General features: G+C 40.9%; 1 protein-coding gene across 2 annotated transcripts; it reads right to left on the bottom strand.

Annotated features, from left to right (window-relative positions):
• Positions 1–688: 688 nt before the first annotated feature.
• LOC142892447 (choline transporter-like protein 2) lies at positions 689–20,710 on the bottom strand. Of its 2 annotated transcripts, none has more exons than XM_076032628.1 (22): positions 20,510–20,710; positions 11,830–11,878; positions 11,670–11,743; positions 11,491–11,575; positions 10,970–11,054; positions 10,746–10,859; positions 10,432–10,492; positions 10,203–10,326; positions 10,015–10,098; positions 9,809–9,921; positions 8,084–8,215; positions 7,905–8,004; positions 7,625–7,717; positions 6,956–7,040; positions 6,274–6,536; positions 5,707–5,801; positions 5,402–5,505; positions 5,238–5,311; positions 5,069–5,139; positions 4,429–4,514; positions 4,213–4,300; positions 689–1,299 (listed from the first exon to the last, which is right to left on the bottom strand). In XM_076032628.1, the coding sequence occupies exons 1-22, from the start codon at positions 20,535–20,537 to the stop codon at positions 1,193–1,195; spliced, it is 2,115 nt and encodes a 704-aa protein (XP_075888743.1). In that variant the 5' UTR covers positions 20,538–20,710; the 3' UTR covers positions 689–1,192. The 2 variants fall into 2 exon arrangements, with proteins under 2 accessions (XP_075888743.1, XP_075888742.1); XM_076032627.1 differs by lacking the exon at positions 20,510–20,710 and adding an exon at positions 14,044–14,202.
• Positions 20,711–21,440: the final 730 nt, after the last annotated feature.

The raw sequence follows: 21,440 nt of genomic DNA, 5'->3' as shown, positions 1-21,440 counted from the left end.
ACCTTTAAATTTCTAATTGTTAATTCATATTAATTTTGGTACTCCTGTAATGTCATAGTAGTTGGACGTACACATCAATGTCTGGAAGCCAATGGCCTCCACTTGGAGCACCCTTGTCATTGTAGAGGTCAAATTCATTTAACTCCTTTCAGACACTTAATTATGGAAATTTCCGAAAAAAAAAAAAAAAAACAGCGGTTCAATTTTAAGTGATGCGCAGTGTAATATTCTAATAACTGTGTTTTCTGGGTTAATAGAGAAAACTGTTCAGTGTTAACACTTCTTTTCAAAAAGAACCAAAGAGACGTTAAGATTTCCCATACACGCTGCAAATAAAGCTTCTTCTTTGTGTGTGTGTAAAATGTAAAGAGAAACTGATACACAACCAGAACTTGATCCGATTCTATGAGACACTGTTCACACCTCATTTTGTGGCCTGTTAAAGTTTCTAACAATAACCACATGCACTGGTATACTGTATCTGTGGGACGAGTCTTTGGCTTGAGGTGGTCAATTTCAATTTCACTTAGAACAGCTTAACAGTCTTAATTAAACATAGATTTGGTTAAAAAAAAAATCAATTTATAATCATTCAGGAACTGTACATTTATAAAAGCACACATTCGTTATTCGGTGAGTGTTTGAATGAAAATTAATTACAAGTTTAAGTAGAAACAGTCACACACAGAAGTACAAAATTATGCTTTATTCCACAAACAGATTAAAACCTCAATGTGCAATCCTGTGTATCAAATTAAATACAAATAATTTATTTGTTCTCAATTGTTCACACTTTGTGCTTACTTACAAAACTGCAACAGATAATGCTTCATGTAAAATATCTACAATCCTCTCTCATTTATGCACGAAAAGGAGAGTAATGGCTTTGGTGACCTCACAATAGAAAATTCACTCAAATGTTACGTAACAAGATGAGACATTGAAAAAAAAAAGAGGTGGTAAAAGCATAAAAAAAAAAGAACGGTTAACAGGTTTAACAGACAACATCAAGCTTACCTTTTTAAAATGTTTAAATAGAAGGTTTTGAATATTATAAACCACGGTCAACTCTTTCAAGAAAACGTATCTTCAGCATGCCAGAAACATTGCATACACTTTTGCAGCAACTGAACCCAAACGTCACTCAGAGGTTTGAACTGTCCAGAGTTAGTTAACAGGTAACGGTCTCAGTTCACTCAGCTGGCTCGCTCTTGTTCTTCTTATTGAGGACTTTGCGAAGGCTCTCAGGCATCAGATACGGCCTCTCTGCACTGCCATCATTTCTCTCAAGATCTTCCACTAGAAAGATTCGATAAAATGGCAGTTAACTGGGTGATTTATATATATATATATATGTAGCGAGAGAGAGAGAGAATTTGCCAAGTTATATTTCACATTCATTTGAGGGAAGACACATTTTACAGTAAAAAAACAAAAAAAAACATAGTATAATCAAAAATATACAATCAAAAGCAGCTCAAGTATTCATTTCTGAATTAGAACTGTTTTAGAGTCAACACATAAAGTGCATCAACAGTGCAGTTATCGGGTAAGGAACCCCCTAAGAACATACAAGGAAACTACAGTTTAAAGTTTTACTTAACTATAGTGGTATTGTGAAAAAACTACTCAAATTAAGAAAAGTTTAAAAATACATATTTCTACAGTAGCTTTGATCAAAATGTGTTTTAAAAAAAAATCATTAATCACCTTTAAAAAAAAAGTTATCATTTTTGATGTTCAGTTAACCATTTGCTTAAGTCTTACGTTAAGTTTTTCCATCAATCAAGTTTCTTTTAAAGAGAAGATGGAAGCTGTTTTAGCACAGTTAACAATTAACTGACTGATTCTCCATTCAAAATAGTATCTCTCACTGCTCTGACTAGCAAGTCATTTGCGAAAACCGTCAGCTCAGTTTTTGAAAAATGACTATTAATTAATGACATATTTAGATACTTTAATCATGCAATTTAAAGTTACAAGGTAGTTTTTCCCTGATTTTGGAGAGCAATAAATTTAAATTATTAATGTAACCTGAAAAAAGGCGTTGTGGATGAAGATTAAGTGTGGACATAATGCTAGCTTGATTTGGTTTGGCAGCAAAAGAAATAAAGCATTCAACATGCTGAGATTGCGTTCCCATGACCAGGACATGTTCCACTGTATTTGTGCACCACTGGGCAAGGAAAGCACAAGGTAATTAAGTGCTTTAAGTTGGAACCAACCCAAGTTTGCATTTTAGAAATTCAGTTGAAAGAAAGAATGAAGTTTTTGGAAGGCAAGCAAGCAGAAAGATTGAAATAAAAAAAATCCCAAAGCCATTTGAACAGAAAGGCACGCAACAGACTCTGCTTGTTCAAGTACTTAATAGTTAGTCGATAGTTAGTTCGATTGGGTGAACTGAGTAATTCCTAAGTTAAGGCGAGATCAAGATCCAACTCCAACTGTTTATGATGGGAGTGTTTTTGCCCACAAAACCCTTGTTTCGAAGGTGCATCCTCCTCTTGGATCTGCTCCTTTTCGTTTCAATTCGCCGTCATCACTGCTCTGTTGCCGGGCAGAAGATGGACCTTCAGCCTTGGTCTTCCCCAGAATGTCATGCAGGGTTGAGGACATGTGATAAGGCCATGCAGCTGAGCCATCATTGAGCTCCAGGTCTTCACCTCATGGTGTGCACAGCCGAGTTAGTTTGGATGAATGGATGCAAAGAAAATATAACGAAGCCATGGTTTGAAAAGCAGAGTGTCACGGTGCCGGTGGGGAGGAAGGGAAAGGGGAGGTAGAGAAAAGTGAGGAGGAAAATAAAAACAAAAGGGTGAGAAAAAGAGAAAGTCAAACACCAAGCATCAGAAGGCACCCACAGATATGAAAGATAGCAACGTTTTAAGAGGAATTCTGGTGTTTTACTTTTGAGGCCATCATCTGCCTATGAGTATATGGTGAAGTACACACCAAGGCAGTGACGTCCACCCATCTAAATGACCTTATTTTCCTGCAACTCGCAGCCTAGAGGCCCAGCTATGTTGGAGAAGTTACGCCATCCATGTCCTCAACCTCACAGCACAATTACACCTCAGCTACAATACCATGGTACCATATCTACTGCAACAGATTAAAACGCAGAAAAATAAAGACTTATGGAGCATTAAAAAAGTAGGTGTCAAACTTTAGGCCTCACAATATGTTTTTTAAAAAAAATCAGTGTATAATAGTCAAAGGTCAAGTGTGTAAAATTTGGTTTGATTTATGATTTTCCTATTGGCAAAAACTCAACATGCTGCCCATAAACACATTAACAAAAGTGTATAAGCGCAGTACAATAAAAGTCATTTGGTTTTCCTACCCTTAGAATGGTACTCATATAAACATAAGAATATACATAGATCCATAAGGGGGTCTCTGCCAGTTTGCTGCCATCTTGCACCGCCATATTTCTAAGGAAGCCTGGTGTGGACAATCCAGCTACCTGACAGCGCGCTTGGTATTTGCGGTGAACACTGGCCTCAAATAAACCAACAAAGAAGAAGGTGGACGAGGTATCTAGGTTTGGGTGCGCAGGGCCACCGTAGTTCACTGGTAAGCTCCGGAGGGGGAGTGAAAGATGCTGCAGTCTAAAACGTAACCACTTGATGGCACCGTTTCTTCTTCAAAATCTCCAAATATTACACACTTAACCTTGGTAAGTGCATATTGCTTGTTTGTCACATTTTTCTATTTGCTATTTTTTGACACAGTCATACCAAATGCTTCTACCAAACGCTCGACCGCTCTTATCTTGATGTTGTCCGCATGACAACATCAAACACTTCTGTCATCCGAGTTACCACGGAATTGTTGCCCTTTGGTGTTACACTGCAATCACTTCCGCACTTTCTACATGACCAAGGAAATAAAAGACTGGAAGAGTGAACACATTTTTGACATCTAAAAATGCACAAAACCAGTTTTAAACACTGGAATCCCATTTGACTCAAAGCAAAGCAAAGCAGAAGCAGTTATTAGATTAGAAACTAGAGGCAGCAGGGTTGTTTTTTTTTTTTTTTAACCATAATCATGCAATGATTGACATGAGAGTCAGTAACAGTCAATAGCAAACAAGCAACGCGAGAGTCAGGGGAGGAAAGTCGAATGAGAACTTGTGTATTTACATTAATATCCTACTGCTTTGAGACCTTATGGAATGGTTAAAACCGTGGGTGCGTTGCTACTTACAGAAACAGAGAAACAGGGTGTCCACACACATACTGTAGACACTGAAGAATCCATTGGCAATGAGGTAGGAGCCTACTGCCACAGTCTGGTTAAAGAGAGACAATAGTGAGAAACTGCCACAACATCATTCATCAAAAAACAGACAAACAAAAAACAGGCGCATCAAGAATTTTAAACAAATGGATCAGGTAGATATCGGAACACAACACTTGCCAGTATGGGAACCCAGTAATAGTTGAGGGTAGGGGCTGTATTCTCAAAGGCCTTTACTCTCCCAGAGAAAAAGAAGAAGGCGAAGACACCTGTCGAAAAAAAGGCCGCAGAAAAAGCAGTTCAATTTCCCAGCAAACTCCTGGTGGACAGCCGAGGTAACGCGTGGACTAATTGGAGACACAGTCTTGGTGTCTTCGTTCAAAGCATTTGATGGCTAACACTTGTTCCTTTCAAGGACTGAAGCTCCTGTCAATCAACTTTGCACATCATCATATTCACTATTTTCATTTTTAAATTAATTAATTATTCAGCATTATCTTAAAGAATTTTTTTTTTTTTTAAATGGGGAAAGTGCACAGTAATGGACAGTGATTACAATATCTCTGTAAACATGCCGGACGACGGCAAAAGCCGCTAATTTGCATCCAAAATCATCCATCAAACCAAATCCGTTCTTGAGTAAATTCCAACCCCGTTTCTTGGGATGGTACCAATTTCACCAATTGGTGAGATTGGTTTTATACTCCGACACATTTAGATCAAAGTGTCCATTGCCGCACTAATACCTAATCTGTCATAATATGTCAAATCCCTTTAATATTCACAAGTACAACCATCATGTTGGACTACCGGGTCTACTCACCCACAAGTCCGACAATCAGCAGTTTCCCCAAAAACAACAGGAAGTCTGTCACTTTGTCCAAAACAGCCACCCTTAGGGAAAATGAAGATTATGATTTACGAATAAGAAACAAACAGAGAGAATTATGCACAAAATATGTATCCTCAGGAAAACACGTCCGTCCAGTCACCTGATCAAGTTCCTCATGAGGAGAAGGAAGGCGTCTCGAGCAGACGCACAAAAGTTTTTACCATAAATCGCCACCTGCGGGGGAGCAGAAAGTTCATCACATTCAGGCATTTCATCATTCAAGCTACTGTGTTGACATTAGAGAAGCTGAATGGAGAGACACACCATGATGTAGGCATTTCTGTTCAGGAACTTGATGCATTTTTCCAGACACCAGAAGCAGCACTTCAGACAGCATAACAGGAACCTGGCAAATTTATTTTGGGCTCCTATGAAAGACGATAAATCGAAAAGTCAAACGCCAACTTAAACGTATTATTACATCATAATATTATTTATATGTGTCAGTTACAGTTTGCCATTAGAATGCATCGAATGTCAGTGAGTTATTTTAGTAGAAAGTCATCTGCTTTGCAAATTGCAAGCTACAGTCACTGAATTCTACACTTCAATACAAGAGACAGCCGCACCCTTTAGCTTGTGGTCCAGGTACTCCAGCAGAACCCTGATGATCTGAACGACAGAAAGGATAAAAGCACCAAAAGCCAGAGTCCCTGTGTGATACCTGCAACAACAAACAGAGGGACTCAATCAACAGGCAGCATTATTTGACTGAGGGAAAAGCTAAAGACAGCTTTTATTCCTGTGGTAAAAGAGATAAGCTAAATGTATGAAGAAATATCAAAAAGACAGACAGAAAGACAGCAAGAAGAAAGAAAGAAAGATAGAAAGAGAACGAAAGAAAGAAAGAAAGAAAGAAAGAAAAAGAAAACAGAAAGAAAACAGAAAGAAAGAAAGAAAGAAAGAAAGAGAAAAAGCAGAAAGAAATAAAACAAAGAAAACAGAAACAAAGAAGGAAGAAAGAAAGGAAGGAAGAAAGAAAGAAAATAGAAAGGAGAAAGAAAGAAAACAGAAAGAAAGAGAAAGAAAGTAAACAAAGAAAAAAACAGAAAGAAAAAAGAAAGAAAGAAAGAAAGAGAAAAAACTGAGAGAAATAAAACAAAGAAGGAAACAAAGAAGGAAAGAAAGAAACTCACCTGAGGGATCTTCCGAGGGCAGAGAAGACTGGGAAGGCAGGCATGTCATCTGGTTTGACCACCGCCCAGTAGTAAGATGCAAAAGCACCAGCCAGGGTCATCTGGCCCAGAGCCGTGACAAAGTTCGCACACCAGAAGAAGAGGAAGACGTTGTAGAACTGCAGGCCAATCAGGTACTTGTGGTAAAGGGTCTCTCCACCGTAGAACGCAAAGAGACACTCCGAGTCGGGGCACGCTGCTTTCATTGCACTGGTGGAGAAATTCTGAGCACAGAGGGAGAAACACAGCTGAATGAAGCAGTACTTTATCATTAGGGATGCACCGATACCACTGTTTGACAGAACTAGTAGAGTACGAGTACTTGCAATTCAGCACTGACCGATACTGGGCACTCAATGAGGTCATTGCACATTATACATTATATTGAACATTCCTCCGCAGGTCTTTTTTTTTTTTTTAGAACAAGTTTCACTGCAGTACAAACACACACTGAACAAAATTGCTATATTCATACATATGCAAGTACCAGTACTCAACCCCAGTATCGATAACGATACTTGATACTGGTATCGGCGCATGCCTGCTTTATTTATACGCACAAAGTTATAGGCAGGAGATCCTAAACACTGAACGTCACCGCTGGACCAGCTATGTCATGGACGTGAAAATTGGAAAGACTTACACCTGGGTCACAGGTTTGCCTGGAGTGCTCACACTTGGTCTCGTTGAAGACTTTGTAGACCGCTTCATTTGAGGTAGACAGAAAGCTGATGGCCTGCTGTCAAGGACAAATGACGACTGCACAGCCGACTGAGAGGACTGAACAGTAAGCCGTTTCAAAATCTTTCACATAGTTATTTGTGTGTGTATGTTATAAAAGTCCCCCCCCCCCCCTCCCAAGTAAAAACCTGTACAGATGTAGCCTACCGTTATGAACGAGCAACACTAGATAGCGTTGCTCATTCGTTCTAGATTATTCTTTACACAATAGGGGTGTGAATCCGTCTTGTTTACAGGTTTTGATATTCTGAGCTCAAAAGTGGGTATTTTAGAATTTCCAAACCAAGAAAATTGGAATCATGCGATTTCATGACCCATTTGAAAAAATGTAATTTATCCTTCCCAATACTATTATTTTACATAAATATTTTATGTATTCACAATACAGCTGCAGCTCCACAGTGTCCAATGGTTTGGACACTGTGTCGATCTCCCAGCGGCATCGCAGGTGACCGTCTTCCATTACTTTTCATTGGATATTTTCTGCTGTGCACTCCCTGGACTCACTCCATGAGAGCCCAGCTGAACACCCACCTCCTGTCACAGCCTAAAGGATGAGGCAAAAGGATACACGGCAGTGACGGCCCAGTAGGCGATCACCATGGCCAGGAGTAGGAAGGTGAACAGCGGGTAGAAAAGCGAAGACATCACATGACCGACGGCTCTGAGGAACGGCACAGGAAGCATCAGCATAAAGGAAACCGGTCCATCGTGACCACGTCCATCCTGCCCTGAGACTGCAGTCAGCTACTATTTTTACAGTAAGTTAAAGCCAATGAAATTTTTTTCTTTTTTTTTTACTTTTGATTTATGTGATTTTCTACAGTTCTTCCTCAGGTCATATGCCTCACCTGCTGGCCTCCTTGATGAGGGCAATAGCGATCAGAATCCTCTTCCTGAGGAAGATGAGCAGCAGGATGATGATGACCTCCACGATGGCCAGGATGATCACTGGAAGGCAGCGGGAGGAACGCGTCACACATGTGGCCCTACACTGGTGTGTGTGTGTGTGTGTGTGTGGTGCACTGACTGAAGGCCAGCCAAGTTTGTCTGATCTGCAGGTAGATGGTGAAGTCTGTCTGGAAGCCCAGCTGCTCCAGAGTGACGTCGGCCCCCGGCTCTCCCTTCAGGTCTGCGTACTCCATGTAGCAGTGGAAGATTCCTGCGAGAAGCAGCAACAGCCACAGGTTTTTACAAGTGTAAACTTAAACGTTTCTGCATATCTATTACCAATGTCAAATTATGGAGCAATCCAAGTGGAGAAATCAGGCAAAGTCCAAAAATCAGTTAAAAAAAGTACTATAATATATGTATTTAGGGTGAACACTGGCCTCAAATAAACCAACAGAGAAGCAGGTGGACGAGGTATACAGGTTTGGGTGCGCAGGGCCACCATAGTTCACTGGCAAGCGCAGCAGAGGGAGGGGGAGTGAAAGATTCTGCAGTCTAAAATGTAACCACTTGATGTCGCCGTTTCTTCTTCAAAACCTCCAAATATGAAACGCTGGACCTTTAAAGTGCATATCGCTCGTTTGTCACATTTTCTATTTGCTATTTTTTGACGATTCTACCAAATGCTTTACCGCTTTTATCTTCTGATCTAAACACTTGTCATCCGAGTCACCACATTATTGTTGCCAATTGGTATTACACTGCAATTACTTCTGCACTTTCTACTTGACGAAGGAAAGAAAAGACTGGAAGAGTGAACACATTTTTGACATAAAAAAAAAAAATGCAAAAAATGCACAAAACCAGTTTCAAATACTGGAATCCCATTTGACTCAAAGCAAAGCTAAGCAGAAGCAGTTATTACATTGGAAACTAGAGGCAGCATGGTTGGTTTTGTTTTTGTTTTTTTAACCATAATCATGCAATGATTGAGATGAGAGTCAGTAACAGGCAATAGCAAAAAAGCAACATGAGACTCAGGAGAGGAAAGTCAAATAAGAACTTGTGCATTTACATTAATATCCTACTGCTTTGAGACTCGGTAAAAAGAAAGAATGTTGAGTCTCTGGATATTAATTCTAAATGACAGGAATCCTGGTCTGGATCCACTTTAAATCACCGAGAGGTGTAAATTACACCGAGGTGTAAATCAACTGGCCTTTTTGGTAAATCGGGAAAAGACCTGCATTTATGCAGCACATATTCAGTCAGCGGTCCACTCAAAAGCACTTCATGTTGTCAAACTGCTAATCACTTACCGGGTTTTTTTTTTCAAACACCGGTGATGGTGAGTTTGTCATGACAAGCATCAGAGGCCATTTGCAGCCGAGTGTCTTGTTCTTTCATTTCATTTCACCCTGATGTGGCCATTTGTCCTTTAAAGAAAAGCTGGACCAGTGTGTATAATTTGGCCTGATTTCTGATTTTTGATACTTCTAAAAGCTTAACATGCTGCCCATAAACACATTAATAAAAGTGTATCCTCACAGTACAATCAAAGTAATGTGGTTTTCCTACCCTTACAACGGTTCTCTTATATATAGAATATAAGAAAATATACATAGAGATCAATAAGGGTCTTGCTCCCAGTTCGCTGCCATCGTGCACCGCCATTTTTTTTTTGGATGCATCAATTTCACAATTTGATAAATGACACTGCATAATAAAACACACGTGCTATTTTACACTTGTTCTGTTTACGTCTTCTTTTAAACAAAAGGAGACATAACCGAGCCACTGATCAAAGACAAAAGGACAAAGAAAACTGAGAAAGTAAACTTGCTCTCTTTTTTTGAGCTCTTACCATAGCCGACCACCAGGATGACCAGGGCAACCATCACCCAGACCATGATCCCAGCCAAAAAGCGCAGCAGAACGATGAACAGCAAACTGGTGACCATGGCGATGACCAGCCCGCTGGAGAGAGCCAATAAGGAGAGGGTTAGAAAACAGCGGGTCGGGTTTTTATAAACAGGCATGAAGGAAGAACTGCTGGCGAGAAAAACTCACATGAGGATCCAGTACCAGGACTGCGTGTAGTCTTCAAAGATCTTCATGACGGCCTGACGAGCTTCAATGACCACCGTCGCGTTTCTGTGGAGAGACTCCCACAACGTTAGCTGCGTGACGCGTGTCGGTGTCGCTGGTTTGAGGTGTAAAGTAAACACACACACAAACACACACACACACACACTCACTTGACTCCATCTACAAGGTCTTTGGCGTCTCTCATTTTTCCACTTCCATCGTCAAAATGAGAGTTGTTGCCCACTGTGATCACACCTCCTTTCTCACCCAGTGCTGGGAAACACCTTCGAGTGACTGAACAAAGCATGAGGGAAAAAATAATGAAGGGTTATCCTCTCTATTTTGTCCTGCATGTAGGAATGTCATAGGGATAGAAGGCCAGACATTTGTTCAACTCACAAGACTTGCTGGGTATCAGCATGGCAGGACAGAGGCCTGCCTTTAGGATGTCTGGGACACCCTGAAACACAGGAGCGGTTGTACGTTTGAACATTTAAAATGACACGATACATAAAGTAGAACATACCAATAACCAAGATGATTAAACTACATTTTCAAAATTATAATAAAAAAAAAACAAAAAAAAAAAAACAGAGCATCTCCTGAAAAGTGCCAGTTATGGATTGTGATTTGACCCCAAATTGATCATGTGACATCAGATCAGATGAACATTGAAAAAAAAAAAACAAACAAACATAAAAATGAAAACTCACCATTGAACTAGTCAGACCCTCCTTGCAGAATTTTTTGTAGTACTCAAAATCTTTACTGCTGATTTTGGCGTTGACCAATGTCAGAAACCTTTCAGGGCACCGTTCCACACACATCTGATGACAGACAGACATGCATGTATGTATGTATGCAAGTATAGATATATGTATATACGATCAAATCTAAGCCCACCTCAATATTTTGATATTTTTGTTGAAACCCATACCTGTGTTGTTGGACACTGGAACTCCAAGAGCACCATGGGACTGGCACACTTCATGATGTTAAAGTAGAACAAGAGTGGCTTGTTCCTACAATACACAATACACAACATTGATTTAAAAAAACAAAAAAAGTCACAATCCAGTCATTTCCCACATAAGTGCTCTGGGCGTGCGTAGACAAAAAAAAAAAAAAAAAAAAAAAAAAGGAGCTACAAATTTCATGAAACTCAGTACTTCATTCTTTTACCTTGAAGACAACCAAAGCAACTTACAACAATGTGCTCCCATCCAAATATGCAGACATGTAAAGGGTCCCACTAAAAATGTTTCTTATAAAATGTTCCTTCCAAACAGTTTGTATAGGTTCAGGCTGACCTGAAAACACTTTGCGTGTAATTCAGTTGCACGGTTGAAATTGGAAAAAGTATTTCTTTAGAAATCATTCAGTGACAAGCCACTGCTATGATGGACTATCAGGCACTTTTGATTTGATTATGAACTATTATTGGAAATGATAACTCACTCCAGTGGCGTGCCAGCTTGCCCACAAAACTGTCCTCGGCTGTCTGTGGGGTAGATCACCTTTCTGGGGTCCCCTTGGGTCCAAGCTAAAAGCACAAGAAGAAAAGGTTAAGGATGCCAAAGGGTTGATTTAACTCAGTATTTTCACAGGAAGTTGCTTTGGATATTTACGCTCCTTACCCAGAATTCCCACTGCAATGTAGCCCAGTACAGCCAGAATAAAGAGAATGCAGCACACGATGTCTGTGCAGCTCCTGGGATAGAGGGAACCAAATCAGAACAATTCATAAACAAAAAATGTCTGCAGCTACAACAAAATCCCGTGACGCCGCCACCTCACCTGTTTTGAATTGGACCCTTGAAGTTCGGGTCATGCTTTCTTGGCTCACCTGGACGGATGGAGACATAATGTTTTAACGTTAAGAACAAATCCGCCTTGCCTTGATACTACATAACCATAGATGACTCAAAACGCACTTTATAACTATTGGGTAATTTACCACACCAGACCACTGTGCTTACGCGTGGGTGTTTTTTCCCCCGTGGTTCTACTGAATGTGTTTTGATGGTCTTATAAACCTTTTTTTTTTTAAATTGAAATATCAGCTTGATAGAACTAAAATTGTAAAATAGGCTCAAACTAAAGATCTGCATCACACAGAAATGTTCATGAATACACCCTGACGTACAATAGCATGAGCACCACCGCCTTATCTCGTCATATATTCTGAGACACGACTTTCCCCCTCAGGCAAACAACATTCATTTTTCTCTGGTGACTCAGCTTGGGGGAAAAAAACAAGCTGAAGACACAGCCATCAGACCGATGCCCGCCACTAGATGGAGCTTCTGTTACTTTTCCTCTCTAGCAGAACTCTCGTGTATACAACACTGCCGCAGTCCATTCGTCTCCATCTTTATGCTCTATCATCGATTCTCAAATGAAAATATCGATACTTTTGATACTCCAGTCGTGTGAGGTGATTTACAGCATTGATAGAAGCACATTGGGAAGCAACACAACTATTGAGACCTTGGCGAAATGATACGCTGTTGACGAGAGCTGCTTTTTCTTCCGCCTGGGGAAGTGTCATTAAATTATACAGAGCGACTGCAATGAAACCGAAGCGGTAAAATAAAATTACAAAGATAAAATGAAAAAAAAAAGACTTTATCGATAAAATGTACATATTATTATTGACAATCAGTCTAATTTGCGAAATTAGAGCAGATTTAAAAAAAATAAATAAAAATGTTACTGTCAATTTCAATTTGAGTAACCAGGAAAAATACACAGCAGCACAGCTTTACATCTTCAAATGTCAACTGTGGAACACACACACACACACACGCGCACACGCGCACACACACACACACACACACACACACACTTAAAACCTCCGCCTTCAAATGACCCAATTACCTCAACTGTTTTGTGAAGGAAATATTCCTCAGACATTTTGGCCCTTATTGACACAACATCATGAGGATCATAGAGGTGATGGCCCTCATGAACCGCCATCAATCAGCTGATGGGTCATCTGACTAACCCCTCAGCTTCCTATTGGACAGTTGCTATCAGAGCACCCTATATATCTTAAAATCTGCCATAACTTGGTCTTTTTCACCTCCCACCACGGCTGTTGAAGGGCAGCGAGGAGCACTGTCCCAGACTGTAGAACAGGGGGTCCCAGAACAGAACCGTATCGCCATATGTAACTTGTGCAAGAAAGTAAATAATGTTTTAGGAACTGGTCCTGACCGCATCAATAAAGTATCATTGAATTGAATTATATTTGCTGTTGAGGCAATTTGGGGAGGATTGGGACTCAGTGAAATTGTTTGCTATCCTGCCAGAAGCAGCCATCAGAAAATGGGTGTGCACAACCAAATACCCATGTAGGCTGTGCTATAACTTACACTTTCCCCCCCCCCAGAAATAAATACAGAATATGAGTTTGATGTGTTCCGGGTCGTCTTGGTTCCATAAACACTTTAGAAAGATTAAAAAAAGAAGGAGAAAAGAAGAAATTGACCCCAAGCTAATTTTGCAGCTGAGCATATTTGGTACCGCCAATATTAGTGAGTAAAGCCCAGAGATGACAGTGGATGAAAATTCCAAGAGATCAGCAGTTTTGCTGATACTTAGACTAGTCTAAGTCGCTGCTTCAGCGATTTTCTCTGATTTTCAATCACAAAAAAAAAAAAAAAAAAAAAAAAAAACGTGTTTATTGTTTTAAAAAAAATGGTTTCATTAGTTCGGAGGTCAAAAACAATTCAATTTACGAAGCATTGTTCTAACGCTGACAAACACAACTCATGAAAGCCAAGAGAGCGCACGCACACAAGACACACCTGTGTAATCAACACAGCAGCCACAAGAGGCTGGCTCCACTCAAACACATGCCTGTCTTTTCCCAGTGAAACGCTCCCACTGCAGCTCCAGTTTCACCCAAAACAAATGACACGCCTTCTCAAATTCCAAAGGCTGTCTTTCAAAGCTCCGAAAGAACACATACATACAAGCAATTGAAATAAAACAAGGCATAATTACCATGCTTTCCGTAATATTGCCCATCTTCTGCCATTCTTGCTTTCCTTTCTGAACCAGAGGCCCCTTTTTCCAGGTCAACTTCCTCCCTCGCTGCTGCTGTGAGTGAATGAGAGCAGGGGGAACTAACGTGGACAGAAACCAGTCCGACCTGTCTGTGAAGAGCTGCTCACTGCGAGAGGCACCGATGACTCCGCCTCTGTTTCTTGTGTTTATCCTGAAGTGTGTTTTTCCAATCTGTGCCACACCTGTGCTCTTATCCTCACAGGTAGCCACTAAACATTTCTTTTCTCCTTCCCTTTGCCTCTAAAATGGCCAGGTACAAGTAAGAAACAGACTTTGCAGAGAGAAACTTTTGTAATTGCAATCTTCTCCAGTTAATCTGCCTGTCTGGCTCATCTGGAAGTGATTAGAGTGTACTTTAAGGAGCAACCTACTACCATCTTGTGGTGAGGAGGCAGTAGGGTAAATCCACAAAATTTCAACACAAGATCCGCCTCCCCGGTAACCAAATGGGACGGTCTAGCCTTCGGCGTATTTCTTGGTCATCAAGCTAACCATTACTCAACTTTACACGGTCACATATTTTAACTGAATTTTGGGGTTTTGGTTTCACATACATGGAGTTGGATGTTCAAATAAGTAAAAACCCTATGGTAAAAACGTAATATTTTACGTGAAATTTCAATACTTAAATGTATATGTTGTGTCTTTGCCAGTAGATGGCGCCATTTCAGCTGACTTCCCGGGATCCCAGGATGCTTTGCAGCAGCACACAAAGCATCCTGAGATATGGGAGGCCGCGAAGGATAGTGGCGGTGCATCCTTCGACTCTGCTAAAAGGAGGACGCATTTGAAGGGCGCCTTTGGAGCATCCTTCGAATTTTAGTGAATTGGGACAGGCCTTTGCGCAGTGCTATGACTTAACTGGCCTTCAAATGCAGGCTTCGAAGGCTGTAGACCCTGAATTGAGACACAGCTAAAGAGTACATTACAATTTTGCTCTTCATCTGGGAGCGGATATCTACAAAGATGCCTTGCTTCGAACAAAATGAAAAATTAGACATAGGAAAAAAGAAGACAAAAAAATAAATGAATAAATCCCGCTTAATGTCACCCATTATCTTTGTTTCCTGCGCTGCAATAGTTTGTCACAGATACAAAGTTGCTCAGAAATAAAGACTCTCACAATTCCAATGGAATTAATTTTCTTGGTTGTTTGCAGACATTAAAAGCAAGCATTGGGGGAAAAAATACATAATTTAAAAGACAAAAAAAAACACCTTTTTGTCTATCTTCATCCTAAACATCAGACTGTTGCAAACATTTTTGGATGATAGGATGAGGGAAAGACGACATAACATTAAGATGTGTTGAACTGTGGCCTTTTCACACAGATGTTTTTGTGACGGAGCACCGGTGAACGCTCCGTTCATTCCCTGACTGGCAGGCGCCTTGCGCACTCTACGCCACTGAGCACCGGCGCCGGAGATGGGCGCCGCCCCCATTGTTCCTGCGGAGCCACGGTCCGGCTAAACCACGCCCCTGCACTCCCGCAAACTCTTCGCCGCTGACTAAACTCTGTGTACACCCGGCGCCACCTGTTCGCCGCTGACCAGCCTGTGTACACTCGGCGCCACCTGTGTGAAGCTGCCCCCCCCCCAACAATGAAACCTTTTCAAAACACTTTTAATCGTTTGTGCAGGTTTGTGCAGCAAACATTTTTGTTTGTGCTGCTTTCGTTTTTTGAGATATTTCATATATCCGTATATATCCAGTGACGTCACTGGATTTGGGGTCAAATTCACACAGGTCTCGGCGCCGACGCGGCTTTCTGGCGCGCGCGCTCATCCGCTGCTGCTGCCCGCCCTCTGTTATCTCCGGACACGGGCCAAACCGAGGGACTTCCTTGTCACGCCATAAAAGCGGTAGGTGGTGCACTTTGGAACGTCACGTGACGTGGAGAACACCATTATTGGGGAATTAAGTTTTTTTTTTTTGTATGTTTGACTGTTTTGAAGACCACAGCTGGATGGAAGATCATTAACACTGTTGTTTATATTTTGTTTGTTTTTTTCATTGCTGGAGTGTATTGTTTCATGAATGTTTCCTTCCTGTGTTGGGCTGCCCAGGGGAGGGGCTATGGGTATTTAAGGGGAGCTCTGCTGCTGTTGTTTGGTGAGCTCTCTTTCCAACCAATCACATTGTGGGTCGTTAGATTGCCTGAGTAAGTCCTGTCTTGTAAGTGTAAATACTTTTTTTTGTATCATTTTTTGCTGCAGTCATTTCTGTTTTTGCCATTTTTCACTGCTGTGTTGGGAACCGGGTGCCAATACAACAAAACCACACCGACGTTTGGTCGTCTGAGCCATCATTGGTCCCTCCTTGAAATACAAAAACCCATGACAGTTTTTTTAATTTTAAAAAGACTCTACAAACACCCACACGCTGTTTCCGGCGGGCCGTTGCACAACAGTAGGATTCTAACTTCCAGGATTCAGAGTTCAACCAATTCCAAAGTGTCCGGGCTTAAACAGTTGCACAAAGACCAAGCTCGAAGAAGCAGACACAGATCCATCAAGCCAGGTGAAACCTATTTAGGAACAGTGCGCGCACGTGGCTTCCTTTAATAGACCCTGACACTATTGAGCTCAGAGTCACCGATTCACCGTGGCAACCTGAGCGATGTGCTTTCCCTCGTCAGAGGCAGGAATCCTCATGGAGGCTCATGAGGAGTCAAGGAGCAAATAATGTTGTGATGTGTATTTGAACTGTGCTGGGGGCTGCAGTTAGATATAAAAGTGGATGTTTTAGAGGGAGATTATTTAGAATATCTCAGCTCTGGGGTCACGGTTCAGCACATTTTCAGTACAGATAGAAATGAAAATGTAGAAAATGTCATCCAAAATCCAACAATGGCAAGCTGGTCATGATATCTTTTACTGATTGCAGTTTGGTTGTGCTGCACTTGAAAAAGAAAAAAAACTATTTGTGTGTGCGTGTGTGTGTGTGTTGAAAGTACCAAAAGTTGTTACATATGCTAATGCAAGAAGTCAGTTCAGTCCAGAATATTCTCTCACAACTTTTCATGAACCAATGTATTGTTTTATGAATGGCAAAAAAATAATTCATTTTTGCTTTTTACTTAAAGCTCCAGTGTGTCCAGACCCAGACAAGCAAAAAAACACGAAAAACGAATGCAGACGAAACCCCTGCTGACCACAGTGATAGCAACTAACAGCAACAACAACAGACTGTACAACAGCAGTGCAGACAACACAGTTCTGACCTGTCTGAGTCACAACTGGCCAATGTGGCACTTTGTACTCACTTCCTTATTGGTCACTTTGGCTGCAACTTTATGTCACTTTTGCTCTTTTATGGAGCATCTTTTTTTTTTTTTTGATCATCCCTGTTCAATCGAATGTCTTTCTACCATGTGTGTTTCCTTGTGCTGCTGTGACCACAGTGGGGATCAACAAAGTTTCTTGTCTTGTACAGAAAAAAAGGGTTGCCAATCTCTTATTTGGATTCAAGTAAGGTAATAAAGGTCAAAATAGAAACATGCATGCGGTGTTTTGCCCTAACAGCAAGCATGGCAGGGTAACAGGGTAACAGCTCTGTATAACACCCTCAAACGCCACCACAAAGTGCAACAGTATGAAGGTTATAGTGGTCTTGTTGGGGTCAAATATCAAGTTGTTCTGTAAAATGATATATTCTGTCAATAGTAGATTTGATGTTAAGAAGCACGCCTGAGTTTCATCATCTTACGCACAGAGAAATACGGAGAACACGAAGAATAAAGTTTATTTTCAAGTTCAGAGTCCCACGATGCAGTAAAGCAGAAGTTTGTTGATCACAGCCGATGTGCCAGTCTTGCACCATTTTTTGGTACAGTTCCTTTTAAGATATAAGTGAATTCAATATTTATCTTGAAAAAAAATTTGTGAGAGAATCGCAATCTCAATTCTCAGCAAAAAAAAAATAAAAAATGTGATTCTTGTTTTGTCTAGAATCGTGCTGCCCTACTAACTATCCAGACATTCAGTCAGCAAGCAGCATTTAGTTCCAGCAGCTACTCTCCCTGAACAAAGCAGCCACATGTCTTTCATTACCGCCCAAGTTCAGTTCTATTTACAGCATTAAAATGGGCGGCAACACTGTAGCAACACACAACCCTGCAGTCCAGTGTATCTGCTGCCAAACACCCACACACTTATCACAGCTGCCGTTTGAAAACTGAAACTGAACTTAGCAACAAAAAAAAAAACTTAAATCCATGAGAATGAAGTTTTGGATATACTGGATTTTCTCCATACAGGACTGCTGTCTCTGAGAAGGGAGATAAAAAAAAAAGAAAAAAAACAGCCTTTCACCACATCTAAACTAGTCTGCAATGAGGCGTCTTGAACCAAAACTTGGCTGCAGTGGAGATGTCCGATAACGATGATAATGACAATACCTAGTCACGTATAGCAGCATTCTCACGCTGGCAGTGGACGGCAGTAGACACAACACACAGTGAGTGAAAAGTTAATGCCGAAATGTTCATGCCAACTTGGTTGCCTGTAAAACAAACACAGCCAACTTGTAGCCGTGGGATGTTCATTTAAAAGACATGAAACAGGACAAAGTCAGTCAGCATTCATGCAGCACCAACTAACTTACATGAACATGAAAGTAGGACCGAAAAAAGCTCAGCATCAAGTTTCAAAGCTCCTCCTTTATAATTATAAGTCATCTGCACTGGGGACTGACTGCATGCCTGTTATTAGGGTTTCTGAATATATTTAGGACTGAGTTAACGCCAACGTAGGGAACTGTACTGCAGTGCTGCTTCCAGAAGGAGTTGTGTTCATGTTATCATCTCCTTTATTTGGCTCATTTGCCAGTTTCCGTGTTTCGCGAGTTAAACCCATAAACCCAAGAGAGGGAGGAAAACAATATCCTGACATGTTACATTGGACTCGCCCCTCATCATTTTTCACATGCAGGCCAGTTCATGGAAAAAGGTGGAGGTTAAATGTAGAGTATGTCAGACACCAAATTGTAGAGACCTAACACTTACCTTTTAGTAAGTGCATAAGAAAAAACAGCAAGAATAATTGCATTCAGAAAGCAGACATAAACCTCTGAGAACACCCCAACTTACTGTTGGGAGGACCTCTACCATCATCTGGTGTAATTACAGAGAAAAGATGCAACTGTAGGGTTGCACTCAAGGCCGTCGCAGTCTACAGTAACATGTGCAAAGCTGTCAATAAAATAAGACTATCATGATAAAGGTGTGGCTTATTTCCTGAGATGTCGAATGGAAAACATGTTGCACTCTAATTAAAGCAAGTTGCCAAGTCATCAGAGTCACTACATTTATGATCGAGTATGTGGTTGTATTACTGACATGGTCCAAGGTACAACAATCAGTCAATAGAAATGGCAACAACCTAGAGTAAAGGCACGACCAGGACATTTTCCGCCACCTGCACAATTTCTCACGTGGTATCTTCATTTTCTGGAGCAGATGTTTAAGCTTCAAAACAAGGGAAAAGATTGGTGGGAAATTCAGATGGTACTAACAGGAAGAAGGAAGGCTGACGCTGACAGTACCAGCGATGACTCGAACCATCTCAACCACTGACTTACATTTCTCAAAAGGAAAAAAAAACAAACAAAAAAAACCTACTATTAGATAAATTAGATCAATTCAAAGTGAGACTTCTGAATACTTCATCAAAGTTTTTTTTTTTTTTTTCCAAAATTGTGACGTGAACCGCTATAGTCTCCAAAAACAAAGCATTTCAGGTTAGGCTTAAGTTAGGCGAAAGCTAGGCTTATTCAGTTTTATCTTAAAAGGGGAACTATAATGCAACAGTCCGTGACTTGTGGGGGGAAAAGAAATGTTTGTGAGGGATGCCTGTGGTGAGGAAGACTCACTCAAACCCAAATCAAGCAAACTGTAGACAATTGTGCATCTAATTTGACAAACACCCTCACATGTTCGAGGCGTTTCACTGAGGACTGTGGCTTGCACGGGAACCAGCTGCCTGCCATACCAGTCTGAGGAATGTGGCAGCAACTGGACAAGGCACGAGACGGGGATACCGTAACAATGTGTTTATTAAAGACCACCTCACTTTAGAACGCAACCACGGGGTGTTTTGCGTCGCAAAAACAGCGCGTAACCAGGCGATACGCGTTCACAATTCTGACATCAAGGATTTTCACCGTGGAGTTTGGCACTTGTGAAAGAAAAAAAAACAAAAAAACATTCATTCGCAAAGTGACTCGCGGAAAGAACGAAATAAAGACCTGCACAAACTACAATATTATAACGTGGAGTATAAAGTGGAGAGAAAAAAAGCCGCTAGAGCCTGACAGAAGAAATGTTGCTGAAGGTTGGTGAACATTATTAGTTCCAGAAGACAGACGTGAACCATGCCTGTGAGTTTGTTCTGTCAATAATTACCATATTTTGGCTTCTCCTCCGGTTCCATGGTAAAACGTGAGGAGGAGGAGGAGATGAAGAAGAGGAAGAAGAAGAAGAAGAAGAAGAGGCGTCCCTTCTTCTGCAGACAGCTACAACATGTCTTCTGGCTTCTTGGCGAGACTCCTCTGCCAACTACTCAAGAAATCAGCTCCAATATCTTAGCTGTCCCGACGACATTTAAAAGGGAGACTCCCCAGGGAACCCAGTGTCCAATGGAAGCTCAGGACGCCGCGGACAAGTAAACTCTGAGCCAATCAGAGGGGAGTAGGCGGGTGTTCACCCCTCCTTTTCCTTCTCGCAAGCGGGGACGTGCCTGCCAACTATCGCCGCTATCTGTTGTAGCGGATTTGTGTTGTTAAATGGAAAGAAGCGGAAAAAAAAACAAAAAACAAAAAAAACACGAGGAGCTCTGGCTTTAAAGTGATTGTTCATTCCCACCCACCTGCGGTAGCAGAGAGATAAATGTATTTTGTCCGTTCACGAAAGCTGTTTTAAGGGTAATGAAATTCCAAACATTAATTATAAAAAAGCAATCTTTTCATTCATAATTAAACTCAGTGCACTCAGTGACTCATGGCATCTCGGAGCACACTGCAGCGATGAAAGATGTGTAAAAAAAAAAAAAAAAAAAAAAGAAGAAAATAAAAATAATGACAATAAAATATTTATAAATGTTTATTTACATACATGTATATCTCAGTCATAATGTGTTAGTATATGTCAATGTTAAGACGATCTCTCTTAATTTGTCAGCCAATAGGCCATGAAGATGAGACCAGAGAATATGTAGGTCAACATCACTTTGCAGACAGGAGTCGTGTTTGAGAACAAATGAATTACTTATTTTGTCTGCTGTCTTATAGTGGATGAGGTCCCAGGTTGCGATATTCAAAGAATGCTTCTTCTTTCC

Source organism: Nelusetta ayraudi, unplaced genomic scaffold, assembly GCF_046127955.1.
Source record: "Nelusetta ayraudi isolate G7.1 ecotype Tasmania unplaced genomic scaffold, CSIRO-AGI_Nayr_v1 ptg000034l, whole genome shotgun sequence".
In the NCBI taxonomy this organism is placed as follows: Eukaryota; Metazoa; Chordata; class Actinopteri; order Tetraodontiformes; family Monacanthidae; genus Nelusetta; species Nelusetta ayraudi.
The sequence above is the reverse complement of the archived record's forward strand: the minus strand, read 5'-3'. Positions and strand labels throughout refer to the sequence as shown.

Coding starts and splice junctions, on each gene's coding strand:
- LOC142892447 (XM_076032627.1), bottom strand. CDS start 14,077: ATGGCAGAAGATGGGCAATATTACGGAAAGCATG. Junction 10,099..10,202: donor GACCTTGTAGATGGAGTCAA/GTGAGTGTGTGT, acceptor GTCTCTCCACAG/AAACGCGACGGTGGTCATTG. Junction 9,922..10,014: donor TCCTGGTACTGGATCCTCAT/GTGAGTTTTTCT, acceptor GGCTCTCTCCAG/CGGGCTGGTCATCGCCATGG.